Genomic DNA, 14,615 nt, shown 5'->3' on the forward strand with positions numbered 1-14,615 from the left:
CCAGCTCTCTACTATGGCCTGGGAAAGTAGTACAAGATGGCTCAAGTCCTTGGGCCCCTGCACCCATGTGGGAGACCCGTAAGAAGCTCCTGGCTCCTGGCTTTGGATCGGCACAGCCCCAGCCATTGTGGCCATCTGGGGGGTAAACCAGCAGATGGAAGACCTCTCTCTCTCTCTCTCTCTCTCTCTCTCTCTAACTCACTCTCACTCTCTCTGCCTCTCAAGTAAATAAATCTTCTAAAAAAAAAAAAAAAGAATTCTGACTCAGGGCTGGTGTTGCACCCTAGCGGGTTAAGCCACCACCTGTCATGCTGTGATGCACATCCCATATGGATGCCAGTTCAAGTCCCGGCTGCTCCACTTCCGATCCAGCTTCCTGCTAATATGCCTGGGAAAGCAGTAGAAGATGACTCAAGTCCTTGGGCTCCTGCGCCTATGTAGGAAATGCGGAGGAGGCTCCTGGTTCCTGGCTTTGGATCCGCCCAGCTCCAACCATTGCAGCCATTTAGGGAGTGAACTAGCAGGTGGAAGACTCTCTCTCTCTCTCTCTCTCTCTCTCTTTGTAATTCTGCCTTGCAAATGAATCTTAAAAAAAATTAAAAAAGAATTCTGACTGAATTTTAACTGAAATTGACTCTGACATCTGCTTTTAGGAGAGTCCTTCAGTGTTTCTAGAAGAGCTTTTAGAAGTTAGCGATTGAAATGATTGAATGAAAGCAGGACCAAAATGTAGTGTCTGCAGGCCACTTTGCCTTCGTTATTAGAGAGCTCAGTATCTCATTTCTGCTCACTTAGGGTAACATTTTAAGCCAGGTCTCCTAAAGTGACAGTTCCTCTTACTCTGGTTTCGTTTTTCGTGGGCTTATGTTTTCTGTTCCTGGAGATGTGTACTCTGCAGCCAAGTGCCAGGCTCACTGCACTGCTGGGCCACAAAGCTGCTCTGTGCCTCAGTGTTTCCTGTACAGTGGGACAAGTAACAGCACATTCTCACCGACACGTGGATGACGCACGTGACGTGCTTAGAGCCGGCCTCTGGGGAGAGCCTCGCGCATGTTAGTGGTCAGGCTGTCACTACTGCTGTTGCCTCTGAGGTGGTTGCTTTTTAAGTTCTGTGATGCACAAAATCATTCATGCTCAAAGTTTGCAGGGGGTGGGGGTGCGTTGCCTAGGGATAAAATGTAAGCCATCCCATATTCTTTCTAGAAAGCAGGTGTGCTTTAAGTGATAGGAGTAACTAAAACTCTTCATTATGCAAAATGCCTTAACAGAGAAATGAATTTGGACTTCACTGACTGCAGAATGATACCAAACACGTGGTAACAGGAAAGCTGGCCTCAGAGCCCCTTCGTCTACCTCTTCACTTGACATAATTGGTCCTGTTTTCTTTTCCCTCGTGTATTCAGTAAACATGAGTGAGGTGTTGAGTACCTGCTGTGGGCCCAGGTAATGGGTTGCAGCAGCGAACAAGATGGCATCTGTGCTGTCATGGGCTGCGTTTCACTGGGGAGATGGACATGTTATAGAGAATGACAAGTGCTGGGACAAGACTGGCTCAGGCAGTGTCCCTGGAGAGCGGACGTTTGACGTGAGACCTGAGAACAGGAAGGAGCCAGCCCTGCTGGGGCTTGGGTGAGTGAGTGGTGCACAGGCCCTGAGGCAGAACAGACCTTGCCGAACTGGAGAAACTCAGAAGACTTGTGGCTAACGCTCCAGGGTAGTAGTGCAAGTTCTCCGGGGACCAGGACCACAGGGGCCAGAGCGTCCTTGCCCTAGAAGCCCAGGTGAGCACTGAGTCTCTGAGCACGTGGGCAGGTGAGTGGCTGTCTCACGCGTTCACAGACACGTCCTGTGGGCTGTGAGCAAGAGGAGCTGCAGGAGGGCTGGTTGCACCTTGGTGACCTCAGTGCAGGGTGCTGGAGGTCATCCAGGACTGGGCTGCTGGCAGCAGTGGAGACAGGGAATCAGTCTGGGAAAGACGGGGAGTGGAAAAGACTTGACCATGATTCGATGGGGGGGGCATAGGAAAGGCTGGATCACAGGAGGCTCGGGTGTTTGCCAAGGTGTTGGTGGGGGTGGGGTGGAGAGTATGGTGGGGAGACGGAGGTGACTCCACTGGGGTCAGTTCGTGGGGCGCCAGCAGCCGCTCAGGTGACGCTGCCCTCTGGTGTTGGGCATACTGTCAACTGCTCAGGAAGGGATTCGGCCTCCGGAGAACTCTGGGAGTCACTGGCATGTGGGTGGCACTGGAAGCTGTGGAGCTGAGCAGGGCCCTGAGGAGGACGGAGAGTAGTTGCCTGCACTCAGAGAGCAGGGGGAGGAGGAGCAGCCTGGTATGCAGGAGGGATGCTGGGGGTGGCAGGAAGTCTCTCAAGGATGAGCGACCATCCAGCCCGAAACCAGCAAAGAGGCAAGCACACCTGGGGCGGAAGGAGGCGGGGCTTAGCCAGCTGTGTGTAGTTGGAGGCCTGGGCAGGGGCAGCTCCAGAGACACCTGGTTCCATGCGCGGTGAGCGTGAGGCCGAGGCAGTTTCCTTGAGTTGTGTTTGTCGGGTGGGAGGGTGGCAGGTGTGCACAAGAGGGCTGAGGATAAAGGAGGGGGCGTGAGCAGAGCCAGGCCTGCAGCCATGGGAGCTCAGGGCCTCTCTTGGCGTGGCTGGGGAAGCAAAATGACAAGGAAGCCGTCTTGCAGGGTGGGCTGAGCTGCAGCACGAAGTACTTGCACATTGGAAACCTGTGGTCTTGGCTCAGTGCAGCCATTCCCCTGGCCCTGTCATTTTTATTTTTATTTTTTTTTTTAGCAAAGGTCAGGGCCTTGGAGACAGGCTGAGGAAGAGGTGTTCCATGCCTGGTGGCCCAGGTGGACAGTGCTCTTCCCAAGGAGCATGACACTTGGGTTCCCACTGGGAGTGCGGGCCCAGCTGGGGGGCCTGTGAGCCGGAGGAATCTCTGCCAGCAATGAAGGGCTGCGAGGGTTGGAGGGCCAGCAGGTGAAATGCTCGCAGTCGGGTTCTTGAGGGCGACGGGTCACTGAGGAGGGGGTTCCGAGTGGCTGGGGGCATGTGAGTAGCAGAAGGGAGATGGAGGAAGGGGTTGCTGGCTGGGAGGTCTCAAGGTTGAGTGTTCTTTGTATCCTTGCCCGTGTGCTGTGTTGGAGTCATGGATGGGAGACAGGGAGGGAAAGCAAGGCACCCAGGTGGCATCTCCACGGAAACAGCCCGCCCCTGCCCGAGGCCGCAGCAGCTTCCGAGAACCGGGGGCCTCCATGGAGGAGGGAGATGATGTAGGAGCCCGAGTGGGCAGGAAGGAGGCCCAGGGCTGTGGGATGTACCACCCCCACCGGGCAGTCGGGAAGAGGCGGCCGCTCCTGGTTGAGTGGTTCCACAGCAGCAGGGGAAGGTTTGGGGCAGATGCGGGTGAGTCTTCCTGCGTGAGTCCGGAGGTGATGAGAGCTGGCCCGTGGCAGGGAGGACTCAGGAGGTGAGGTGTGGTAGGAGCCCCCACCCCTTGGATTAAGCTGCAATGCTGAGTGTGCGGGGGCTGCTCTGACCGAGTGCGGGGCTGGGGCAAGGGGGGCACTCCTGCCCGTCCGTGGCAGCCTCCACTCAGTGTCTCTGCTGCACTCTCTTCTTAGTGGCCCCGCAGTGGTGAGTGGCATACCACCAAAGCATTGGGTCTCACAGCTTGTGAGTGACATTTACACACAGGCAGTTTCTTTTCCTCTTATCTGAGTGTCTGTACACATCGGTAATGCATGCTTTGATGTGAGTCCAAAGCAATGATTACGTACTCAAAAGTGTTACAGAATCCTCGGTCAAATGTCTGTTTTTGCATCTAAAGGAACAAAGAGAAGTTGTCTGTCTTCGGCTGAACGCAGTCCAACATTTCAGCATCAGCGTCACTCATAGAATGTTCCTGAAGTTAGTTTTGAAGCATCCTAAATAAAAGCTTGGTTGGGCATCATCCCTCGGGCTACCTCTGACTGTACATGATTCAGTTTTCAAATCTACATCTTAGCGTAAATCCACAGATCACATGTTGGCATGGCTGCAGCCAGGTTGTTGAATGATGGAATGAAGGTATGCCAGACGTTGGGAACGATGATGTTTCCAAAACGACCTGTTCCCCTCAGGATCACTCTTGTGGCTGGGGAGTGGTAACTAGTGGAAAGGCTCATTCACCTGTGAGGCTGGCCTCTCCCCAGGTATGCAGCGGCCGTGCACATGCTGAGTGACATCTCCACCGCCATGGCCAGCGGGAACTGGGAAGAAGCTAGGGAGCTCTCTGAGTGTGCAAAACGGGAGTGGAATGAGCTGAAAGACCACCCTTCCTTGAGGTGAGAGGTTTTTTTTTTAGGTACCTGCCACAGTTTACTTCCTGACCAAGCTGTTGCGGCCACTGCGGTTCTTCGTGACCAACGTTCTGCCTTGGCTCTGTGGTCAGACAGCCGTGGCGTTGCATCTGCTGCTTGCTCTTCATGGAGTCCGGGTGCAGTGGGAAACAGAAGCACAGGTCTGAGAGTTTCAAGAGAATTTTATGAAACTCCCACTCCCATGCTCGCGACAGCTCACGTAAGCCAACACTGGGCTTTGGCTCGCCGTCCTTGTGAGTGGCTTCGCTTGGTCCAGCTGCATTTATGTGAGGGAAGCGAGCCCAGGACAGGGCACAGGACAGGCACCAGGTCTGTGCTTCTGGTGGAAACTGAAAAAGGCCACACCAAGTGAACGTTCACCTTAAAAGTTCCAAGTCCATAGCACGTGGCCTTCTGTTCTGTTGGATTGATGTTGAACACCTTTAGTATTTGTTTTCCTTTGTTATGTAATGCTAAGAAAAATTAGTATTATCAGATGCCTCTTTGAAAAGCACATTTAGGATATATATATATATATTTTTATTTTTTTTTATTTTTGACAGTGAGAGAGAGACGGTTTTTATTTTGGACAGTGAGAGAGAGAGACAGAGAGAAAGGTCTTCCTTTTTGCCGTTGGTTCACCCTCCAGTGGCCACCGCGGTAGCGCGCTGCGGCCGGCGCACCGCGCTGATCCGATGGCAGGAGCCAGGTGCTTCTCCTGGTCTCCCATGGGGTGCAGGGCCCAAGCACTTGGGCCATCCTCCACTGCACTCCCTGGCCACAGCAGAGAGCTGGCCTGGAAGAGGGGCAACCGGGACAGGATCGGTGCCCCGACCGGGACTAGAACCCGGTGTGCCGGCACCGCAAGGCGGAGGATTAGCCTAGTGAGCCGCGGCGCCGGCTATATATATATATTTTTTGACAGGCAGAGTTAGACAGTGAGAGAGAGACATAGAAAAAGGTCTTCCTTCTGTTGGTTCACCCCTCCAAATGGCTGCTTCGGCTGGCGCGTTGCGCCAATCCGAAGCCAGGAGCCAGGTGCTTCCTCCTGGTCTCCCATGCGGGTGCAGGGCCCAAGCACTTGGGCCATCCTCCACTGCCTTCCTGGGCCACAGCAGAGAGCTGGACTGGAAGAGGAGCAACCAGGACTAGAACCCAGGGTGCCGGCGCCCCAGGCGGAGGATTAGCCTAGTGAGCCGCAGCGCCAGCTAGGAAATATATTTTATAAAGAGATAAAGTACTGACTTAAAGATCATAGCCAGGAGGCTGGGTTCCTGGAGAACAAGGCTGATGAGAAAGACCAGGTAGCCCGCAGGGGTTCGGGGGCAGCGACTGCTCCCTGCAGTGCGAGAGAAGAGGGTGGCTGGGCTCCAGTGCACTTCCGGTGTGCACGCTGGGATTTGGGTTTCTTACAGCTTTCACAGCCGCACAGTGCTATTCACCTTTTGACTGAACTATTTTCAAAGGTAAAAACCATTCTTAGTTCGCAGGATTTAGAAAACCACAGGCAGGCCCAGGGTTTAGCCCGCTGTTGTCTGCTCACTCCACTGTCTCAACAACCCGGGACGTGGTGGCCGCCTGTGGGAGCGCAGGTGTGCTCCAGACAGTTGCACACAGCTGGAAGCACAGGCAGTTCCCGACTTAGAGAGGTTGGAGGACACTTTTTCAACTTCAGAGTGGTCAGAGAGCCTGACGTGTTTGCAGGAAGCCCACTTGGACTTTCCCCAGGCTAGACCCTGGGCTTGAACCTCTCGTGGTGCCCGGGGGGAGCAGCCGGGACTGGGAAGTGTGCTGTGTGCCGGGCCGTCCTGTGCGGCAGGCGGGGTGCGCTCAGTGCCTTTCCCAGTTAGCATCCTTCCAGCTTAATGATGGGCTTATCAGAATGTACCCCTCATCCGGCAAGGAGCTCCAGCCTAATGATGGGCTTATCAGAATGTACCCCCTCGTCAGGCAAGGAGCTCCAGCCTAATGATGGGCTTATCAGAATGTACCCCTCGTCAGGCAAGGAGCGTTTGTATTAGAATATGCCTTTTGAAAACATAGGCATTCTGTCATCGTCGTCACTGTGTGGAGTTGTTAAACTAAGTTTCCGTCTTAGGTACCACGAGGGTTTGCCCCTCTTTCTGCGGTGCTTCACCGTTGGGTGGATTTACACGAGGATCCTGTCTCGGATGGTGGAGATACTGCAGAGACTTCACCTGTATGAGGTGAGAACACATGCCTGGCCCGCCCCTTACTCCTGAAGGAAGACCTGCCGGGCTCCTGGCAGTTCCCACACATTCAGTCAGCTTACAGTAGAATGAAGAAAGTGCATTTAACGCAGGCAACCTGCTGTCTCTTGGGTAAGCAGAGACGAGGTGCCAGAGACATGCTTGCTCACGTGTTGGGGGGGGTCTCTGTTGGACAGTATGTCTCCCTGCCCCAGCCAGGGGTCTCTAGCTTTAGCCCTTCAGAGCTCGCTGTGAGCTTTAGGGGGTCTCCCAAAACCCCAGAGGTGGAGATCTCACGTCTCCTTATGCGTCCTTGTCAGCTCTCACGGATTCTCTGGAAATAATTTATAATCACAAATAGGAAATATCCTTTCTTTAAAACTAACATTGTGAAATTGCTTTATTTCACTTTTTTTGTTGTGTTTGATATTTGTATAAAGGTTGAGTATCCATTATCAGAAATGTCTGGGGACAGATGTTTCAGATTTTCTAGTTTTTTCTGACTTTGAAATATTTGTATCGATGTTACCAATTGAGCATCCTTCATCCAAAGATCCAAAATTCTCCAAAACCCAAAACGTTTTGTGCTGAAGTGCCCCATTTTGGGTTTCGGAGGTTTGATCAGAGATGCTGAGCCTGCTGAAAAGCAGCGATTGCTCAGAGGACGCCGGTGGGCTCTTGCCCTGGGGTCTGGAAACCCCGAAGGGAGCCCCAGACGGACTCGCGCAGTGCTGGGTGTGGGCTTACGCCTTCTTCTGGGACAAACCTTTCGTGGTTCACAGAGATTCAAGAACCACAGGAGGTTAATATCTAGAATGACCAAACATGCTGTCCATCAGTCCAGCCCGGAGGAGTCCTTGTGGAGGCGGGCTGTTTGGCTGCAGGCTTCCTGTTTACTGTCCTGCCTGCCCCAAATCCCTCTTATTGCCGGTCCCGTACCTGCTGGGTTCTCGGAAGCTTGTAGGTCTGGCAGCCCTGAGCGTAATCAAGTGTGGCTCTGTCTGGGCTGACACGGCTTGCCAAGAACCTTGTGCACAGCACATGCCTCCCCAGGCTCAGCACCTGCAGGCAGGGCTCTGAGTGAAAAGTGGGGATGTAAGGGTGCCACGGCCACTCCAGAGGGCATGACCGTCTCCATCCTGTGAGCCCCAGGTCCTTGGCCGTGGTTTAGGGTAGAAAGATGTGTGCCAATCCTCTTAGCTTCCAAATGTAATTACACTTGATTTCCTCGGGAGCTCCTGAGCTTTCTGTTATTGTCGCCATAGGAAGCTGTCAAGGAGCTCGAGAGCCTTTTGTCTCAGAAGATTTACTGTCCTGACAGCAGAGGCCGATGGTGGGATCGCCTGGCCCTGAACTTGCACCAGCACCTGAAGCGCCTGGAACCGGTACTCGTAACAAAACACACCCGAAGCTCTTTATACTTCCACGTGAATTTTTAGTGAACTTTAAATACTTAACAAATCTCACTGTAATGAGAACATTTATCTTATGAATGTTCTTCTGTATAAATTCTTCGAAGCCCAGAAGAAAGCCCAGGGGTGGTAAGAGAAGCATCAGCATGAAGACAGGAGACAGCTGCCTCCTGCTTGCTGATTCGGGAGATGGGTTGGCAGTGGACTCTGCACTGGGACTTAGGATTTAGGGTCTGGGGAGTGGGGGAGAGGGAGAGTCCGATGCCTCAGCCCTGAGCAGGTGCCTTCAAGGAAGGCATTTCGTTTTGTAAAAGGTGGTTTTATTTGTTTGTTGCACGGGGCCTCCTGGTAGAAAGATGGATGAAAGTAGGTTCCCCGGCTTGTCCTATTCCAGGTGCTTTATGGATTTGCTGTGCGGCAGGCTGGTTTTTCTAGCCAGGGCCTGTGCGCCTGGGGTGGGATCTTAGGGACTTGAAAGTGGAGGACAAGCAGGGTGGGGAGGAAAGCAGGTTAGGGCCTCGAGGCTGCGGCCCTGAGCCCAGCAACAGTGGCTCTTTGTGCGGCTGCCTGGAGTTGCCACTCCCTGTCTTCATCCCAGCCAGCCAGGAGTTGAATGGAGGGCACTGTGCTGCTGGGAGCTTTTGTTTTTTCCAGAGGCCCATTAACCGAAGCGGGGTGATGTAGGCCTGGAAAAAATTGGCCACGGAATGTGGAACTGTGACATGGTGTGACAGCCTTAAATGAACAAGCGCCTTGTGAGCCAGTGTGCTGGGGAGCGGCCCTGGAGGGGGCGCGGGCTTCCTTTCCTGCCCGTGTTTACGGCGGCGAACACAGCAGGAGAAAGCCCCTGTTAGCCCAGAACCAAGTCTGGAATGGAAAACGCCGTGTTTGTGCTGCCACGTACTTTCAGTGAAATGCGGCTCTTGGATTTTGCAGATTTCCCTGTGTTCACAGTTGCGTTAGGAGTAGTCTGGTCTTCACAGGGTGGACCTGCACGGAGCTGGATTTTGAGACTTACGGGAAGAACACCCTTGTTCCCTTGAACCTGGTCCCGCAGTCGCCTTGGCGGCCCTTGTGATCTCTCCAGTGTGTTCCTGCGTCTCACGTGCTTTGTGTCAGTCCCCAGCAGAACCTGCGAGCAGAGCGCTGCTTCCTGCAGGGTCCCGCAGCCCCCAGGGGAGGGGTGCGGCCGGCCAGGCCATGCCCTCCTGTGGCCAGACCCCTGCCCTCAGCACTGGCTCCTGCCCGCTCTGCCGAGCTCACTTCAGCATCATATTCTCACGTCTTGACTTCTTTCGGCCGTTTAACTCCTGGTGGCCTGAGCCCTCACTGATTTTTAAGTTTCTTTTCCCCCTCCTTTTTCTGTTGTATAGAATAGTATAACGTAGATAAAATGTGCCGTCTTAAGTTTTCAGGTGTCCAGTTCAGTGGCATCAGTGCTACTCGGCCACCACCACTGGCTGCTCCTCACTCTAGAACTGGAGCGGGGTGGGGACATTAATTTTCACTCCAGGCTCTTGCCAAGCACAAAGCATTCTTAGTGCTGATGTGAATAAGGCCAGTTTTATTCAGTAGGTAAGAAAGTGAACACACACACACGTACATGAATGCGGGTTGCCCCCACACAGAATGGGCAGTGGGCCAGAGAAGGGTGGGGGAAGGGAGCAGCACCCCAGCACCCCCTCCAGTTGTGGTCTGGTGGGAGCAAGAGCATGAGCACCCAGCTGTTGGCCTTGCTTCTGAGGGGCTGCCTCTACAGGTGAGAAGCCACCCGGGGTTTTGTGGTACCTCCAGAGGTTCCATGTGGAGCTTCACACGCATATTTTCATGGCTTCTTACCCACAGATAAAGCAGATGCATCTCAGAAAAGGGGATGTTGTGATAAGTAGAATAGAATTGCCCTCGGGGCGGGGGGTGATGGCAGTGGCTTGTAGGTACCTCCAGCTTGGCAGATCCTCACCTAGCTGCTGCCTCTCCTGGCTCAGAACCAGTGAACAGCCCCTCCCCACCTTCTCTTCCCCCAGCCTCTTGGTGAGCTCTCGCCTTTTTAAAAAGATTTATTTATTGATTTCAAAGTCAGAGTTACAAAGAGAGAGGGAGAGATCTTCCGTCTGCTCACCCACTCCCCAGGTGGCCGCAACAGCCAGGGCTGGCCAGGAGCTTCTTCCAGGTATCCCCCCCCCCCCCGATGTGAGTGGTGAGGACCCAAACACTTGGGCCATCCTCTGCTGCTTTTCCAGGCCTTGGCAGGGAATACACTCGCAGTCCCTGCTGAGGGTGACTGTTGCCTTATGCTTGCAGAGGAGCAGTGGGCGAGACGGTCACAGGTTGTCTGTTGCAATATGGACTGCATTCCAAGAAGCGTACTTGTTTGTTTGTCTAGAAACCTTTTAAGTAAGGACTACAAACTTCATGCATTTCATAAATACAACTTGAAGAACGTAGTGATTCTTCCCACCATACCTGCTCTCCCACCCCTCTTCCTCCTCCCTCTCCTATCCCCATTCTTCTTTTTTACAAAGATCTGTTTTCAATTAACTTTGTACACATATAATTAACTCTGTACTGAGTAAAGAGTTCAACAAATTGTATGAAAAAAAGACAAAACTGCTCCTCAACAGTCGAGACAAGGGCTATTCAGAGTCATTGTGTCTCAAAGTGTTAATTTCATTTCTATAGATTACCTTTTAGGTGCTCTATTAGTTATCACTGATCAGGGAGAACATATGGTGTTTGTCCTTTTAGGACTAGCTTATTTCACTAAGTATGATGTTTTCCAGTTTCACCCATTTTGTTGCAAATGACAGGATTTCTTTCTTTTTTTTTTTTTTTTAAACTGCTATGTAGTATTCCATGGTATATATATCCCATAATTTCCTTAACTAGTCTTTAGTTGATGGACATTTGAGTTGATTCCATGTCTTAGCTATTGTGAATTTGCAATAAACATGGGGGTACAGATAAATCTTTCATATGCTGATTTCATTTCCTTTGGGTAAATTCCAAGGAGTGGGATGGCTGGGTCATGTGGTAGGTCTATATTCAGATTTCTGAGGTATCTCCGTACTATCTTCCACAGTGGCTGTACCAGTTTTCATTCCTACCAACAGTGGTCTGCGCCACCGTGCGTTCCCACCAGCCGTGCATGCTGCCAACACTTGGTGCTCTCCATTTTTCTCACTATAGTTACCTTAGCACGCGTGGAGTGGCAGCTCCTGGAGGCTTTCAGAGTTTCTGCTCGTTTGTGCAACTCTAGTACCCTCAGAAATATCCCTTCAAGTTCACGGAAATTGTCTTTGAAAGGCGTTTATTTTGGGGCAGAAAATATTGAAATCCATTCCTAGTTTTTTCTTTTTAAAAAAATGGACATTTTTCACCAAATGTATTTGAAGAATTGGTGGATTTTAGAATATAAATCTAGTATCTATTTGAGAGGCAGGCAGAGAGCTCCTCTCTGCTGGTTCATTGTCCAAATGCCTGCAGTGACCAAGGGTCTGCCTGACTGAAGCTGGGAGCCAGGAACGCAATCCACGTCTCCATTGTGGGCGACAAGGACTCAACTCCTTGGGCCATCCTCTGCCGCCTCCCAGAGTGGGCATTAGCAGGAAGCTGGACTGGGAAACAGTGAGGTTCGAATCTAGGTACTCTGGCATCGGGTGCGGGCCTCCTCACTGCTCTGCCGAAGACCCAGCCCCATAGTTTTTTGGGTTTTTAAAAAGATTTATTTATTTATTTGAAAGGCAGAGTTACAGAGAGGCAGAGACAGAGAGAGAGAGAAAGGTCTTCCATCCACTGCTCCACTCTCCAGATGGCTGCAATGGCCGGAGCTGCACCGATCCAAAGCCAGGAGCAAGGAGCTCCTTCCAGGTCTCCCTCATGGATGCAGGGTCTCCCATGGACTTGGGCCATCTTCTGCTGCCTTCCCAGGCCATAGCAGAGAGCCGGATTGGAAGTGGAGCAGCCAGAACTCGAACTGGCACCCGTATGGGATGCCAGCACTGTAGGCGACAGCATTATCTGCTATGCCACAGCGCCGGCCCCCTGTGGTTTTTTTTCATAACATCTGTTTTTCATTAATTTCTCAAGTGTCCTGATACATGTAGTTCCCCTAAACCTTGGGTTCCACTCCCTGGGAATAAGGAATCTGGACCAGCCTCCTGGCTCCTGGTTGCCCGTGAGATTGACCTTGGAACGCTGGTGTGTGACACCTGGCCCCTGCTCTGCAGATTCTTATCTGTGGACCAGGGCTGGGGTGCACAGTTGCCTTTAAAAGTTTCTCAGGTGATCCTGACAGCCACTGAGCCAGGTTTTCCTCAGGTGTCCTGAGGCCCCGTCCTCTGAGGTGGTGGCGACTGGGATCCAGGGCCCATGTGAACAGCTGGCCAGCTGTGCTCTAACGTGTAGACATTGGCCCAGAGCGGATCATGTATTAAAAGCGGCAGACCTCGGGATACGGCCTGTATGTCTAGACGTGCTTGTCACTCACTTGCTAACTGGCAATACTGAATAACTAGCAATGGTTTTTTCCTGTCAAGCTGACTAGTGGAAGCTGCCGTAGGTCCTAACGTGTGACATTGCTGTTTGCTAGGCCATTAAGTGCATTGCTGAAGGGCTGGCGGACCCAGACGTCAGGACAGGACACCGGCTGTCCCTCTACCAGAGAGCTGTGCGTCTGCGAGAGTCTGCAGGCTGTAAGAAGTACCGGTGCCTCTTCCGTGGGCTCCCGGAGATAACCGTGGGAGAGGTCAGGCATGTAAGTTGGTGTCCTCGGCGCCTCGGATTTGTTTATTTACTTATTTGAAAGGCAGAGGTAGAGAGAGGAGGAGCTTGATCTTTTGTCTGTTAGTTCACTCCCCAAATGGCTGCACAGGCTGGGGCGGGCCAGGCCAAAGCCAGGAGCTTCATCCTCTGCTCATGGCTGCAGAGGCCCAAGCACTTGGACCATCTGCTGCTTTCCCAGGCGCGTTAGCATGAGCTGGATTGGAAGTAGAGCAGCCAGGACTTGAACCTGCACTCATATGGGATGTGAGCTTGCAGGTGGTGGCCTAACCTGTGCCACAGCCCCGGCCCTGGTGCTTTGGATTTCAATGCATTCTGACTGGAAGCAACCCAAGAGCAGTTTTTACAGTGTTGTTTGGGACAGTGACAGGGCCGTTGTTGCTGTGTCACTGTCACGCCCTCCTCCTCGGAAGGCAGGGCTGGCCACACCCCAGGTAAGTGACCGAACTCCTGAGTGGGAACTCTCAGCATCTCGGGGCCTGGAGAGTGGCTCTGGGGCTGGGACAGCATGCGCGTTGGGCTCATGGCACGAGCCCCGCGTGCAGAGTCCTTGGGACACAGGCAGGGTGTCAGGGCCTCAAGCTGCCGTGAGGCTCACCGTGCCCCTCTGCTGCCCTCCTAGGTGACCATCACGGGTAGGCTGTGCCCACAGCATGGAACGGGCAAGTCTGTGTTTGTGATGGAGACTGGGGACAGCGCCACCCCCACCACGGTCCTGTGTTCTGTGGAGGAGCTGGCGCTCGAGCATTACAGACAAAGTGGCTTTGACCAGGGTAAGCCGGCAGCCCCCACCCCCGCCCAGCCACCGTACGGTGAACAGCATTGCATGGTGGCTTGTCAGTAGCAGGTCACTGTCACCCATCTGTCCTCTGCCCACGGTAGGAGGTGCTGCTGCCCGTGGGTATGGGAAAGCTGACTGGGTTTTCAAGGTAATCTTCTTCCCATTCTGTCAGGAGCTGCCACCACCCCCGTGGGGCATGGTGCTCTCTGGTGGTGGTGGCAGCAGGTGGACCTGTCTTTGCTCTCCAAAGGCTGGTACTGGGCGGGCATGAGACGAGGAGGGCCAGAGGACTGCGGGGAGCCTGATGGATGGGCAGGGGCCAGGCTGCTTCTGAGGTGCGTGAGCAGGCTCAGAGGCAGGGCAGCACCGGGAGGCACTGGAGGGATGTGATCCTGGGGTGGTGCAGCACCTGGGGCCAGCAAAGTTGCTGGAAAGAGCAGCACTCGGAATTCCTTGCCAAACAAGCTCTGTCCCTCTGAGGAGGCGAAGGGTTTCCTGTCTCCCCCGTCTTTGTGGGTGTCTCTCCTGGGAGCCAAGAGGCTACAAAGGACAGTGTTGGCGCCATTGATGGAAGTGACGTCAGTAAGGGAAAAGCACTATTGGTCCCCACTGAGCTGGCTTCTCTTCTACCTTTCACACTGTTTGGTTTCTTTTTTATTGGTGGGAGAGGAGTTAGGCGTGCATGTGTGCATGTCTGTGTAGGTGTGCTGGAACTGTCAGCGTGTGGTGTTTGCCTACTGTCTGTGTGTGTTCACGGCCGTTTGTGTACAAGAGTGAGAAGCCCCTGTGGTGTGCTGATGAGCCTAGAACCTAAGAGAACTTGGATACTCGCCCGCTGGCTGAGAACAGGGGTGTGATACCCTGGCCATGAACCTGTACCTCAACTCCCCGTTTCCTTGCAGAGCCTGGCGACCCCCTGCCTCCCTGCTGGAGGACGAGGAGCTGACCTCTGCTCCCTCCACCTTCCACCCACCGTGTGTGTGTCCTTAGTGTTCAGGCGGCAGCAGCGTGGTGCCTGGGCTGTTGAATCAGAACAGCCCCTGCCAAGTCCAAGGACGCAGGGGCAGCTGCCACCACCCCGCCTC

At 53.3% G+C, this 14,615-nt stretch overlaps 1 protein-coding gene across 1 annotated transcript in view; it reads left to right on the top strand.

Annotated features, from left to right (window-relative positions):
* FAN1 (FANCD2 and FANCI associated nuclease 1) overlaps window positions 1–14,615 on the top strand; it is a 32,414-nt gene that overhangs the window by 14,370 nt on the left and 3,429 nt on the right. Inside the window, exons 5-9 of the mRNA XM_062205000.1 lie at window positions 4,202–4,333; window positions 6,447–6,555; window positions 7,824–7,943; window positions 12,559–12,723; window positions 13,372–13,522. Of these exons, the coding sequence (XP_062060984.1) occupies window positions 4,202–4,333; window positions 6,447–6,555; window positions 7,824–7,943; window positions 12,559–12,723; window positions 13,372–13,522 (677 nt within the window). The remainder of the gene's footprint in view (window positions 1–4,201; window positions 4,334–6,446; window positions 6,556–7,823; window positions 7,944–12,558; window positions 12,724–13,371; window positions 13,523–14,615) is intronic.

This window comes from Lepus europaeus, chromosome 11 (genome assembly GCF_033115175.1).
Source record: "Lepus europaeus isolate LE1 chromosome 11, mLepTim1.pri, whole genome shotgun sequence".
NCBI lineage: Eukaryota > Metazoa > Chordata > Mammalia > Lagomorpha > Leporidae > Lepus > Lepus europaeus.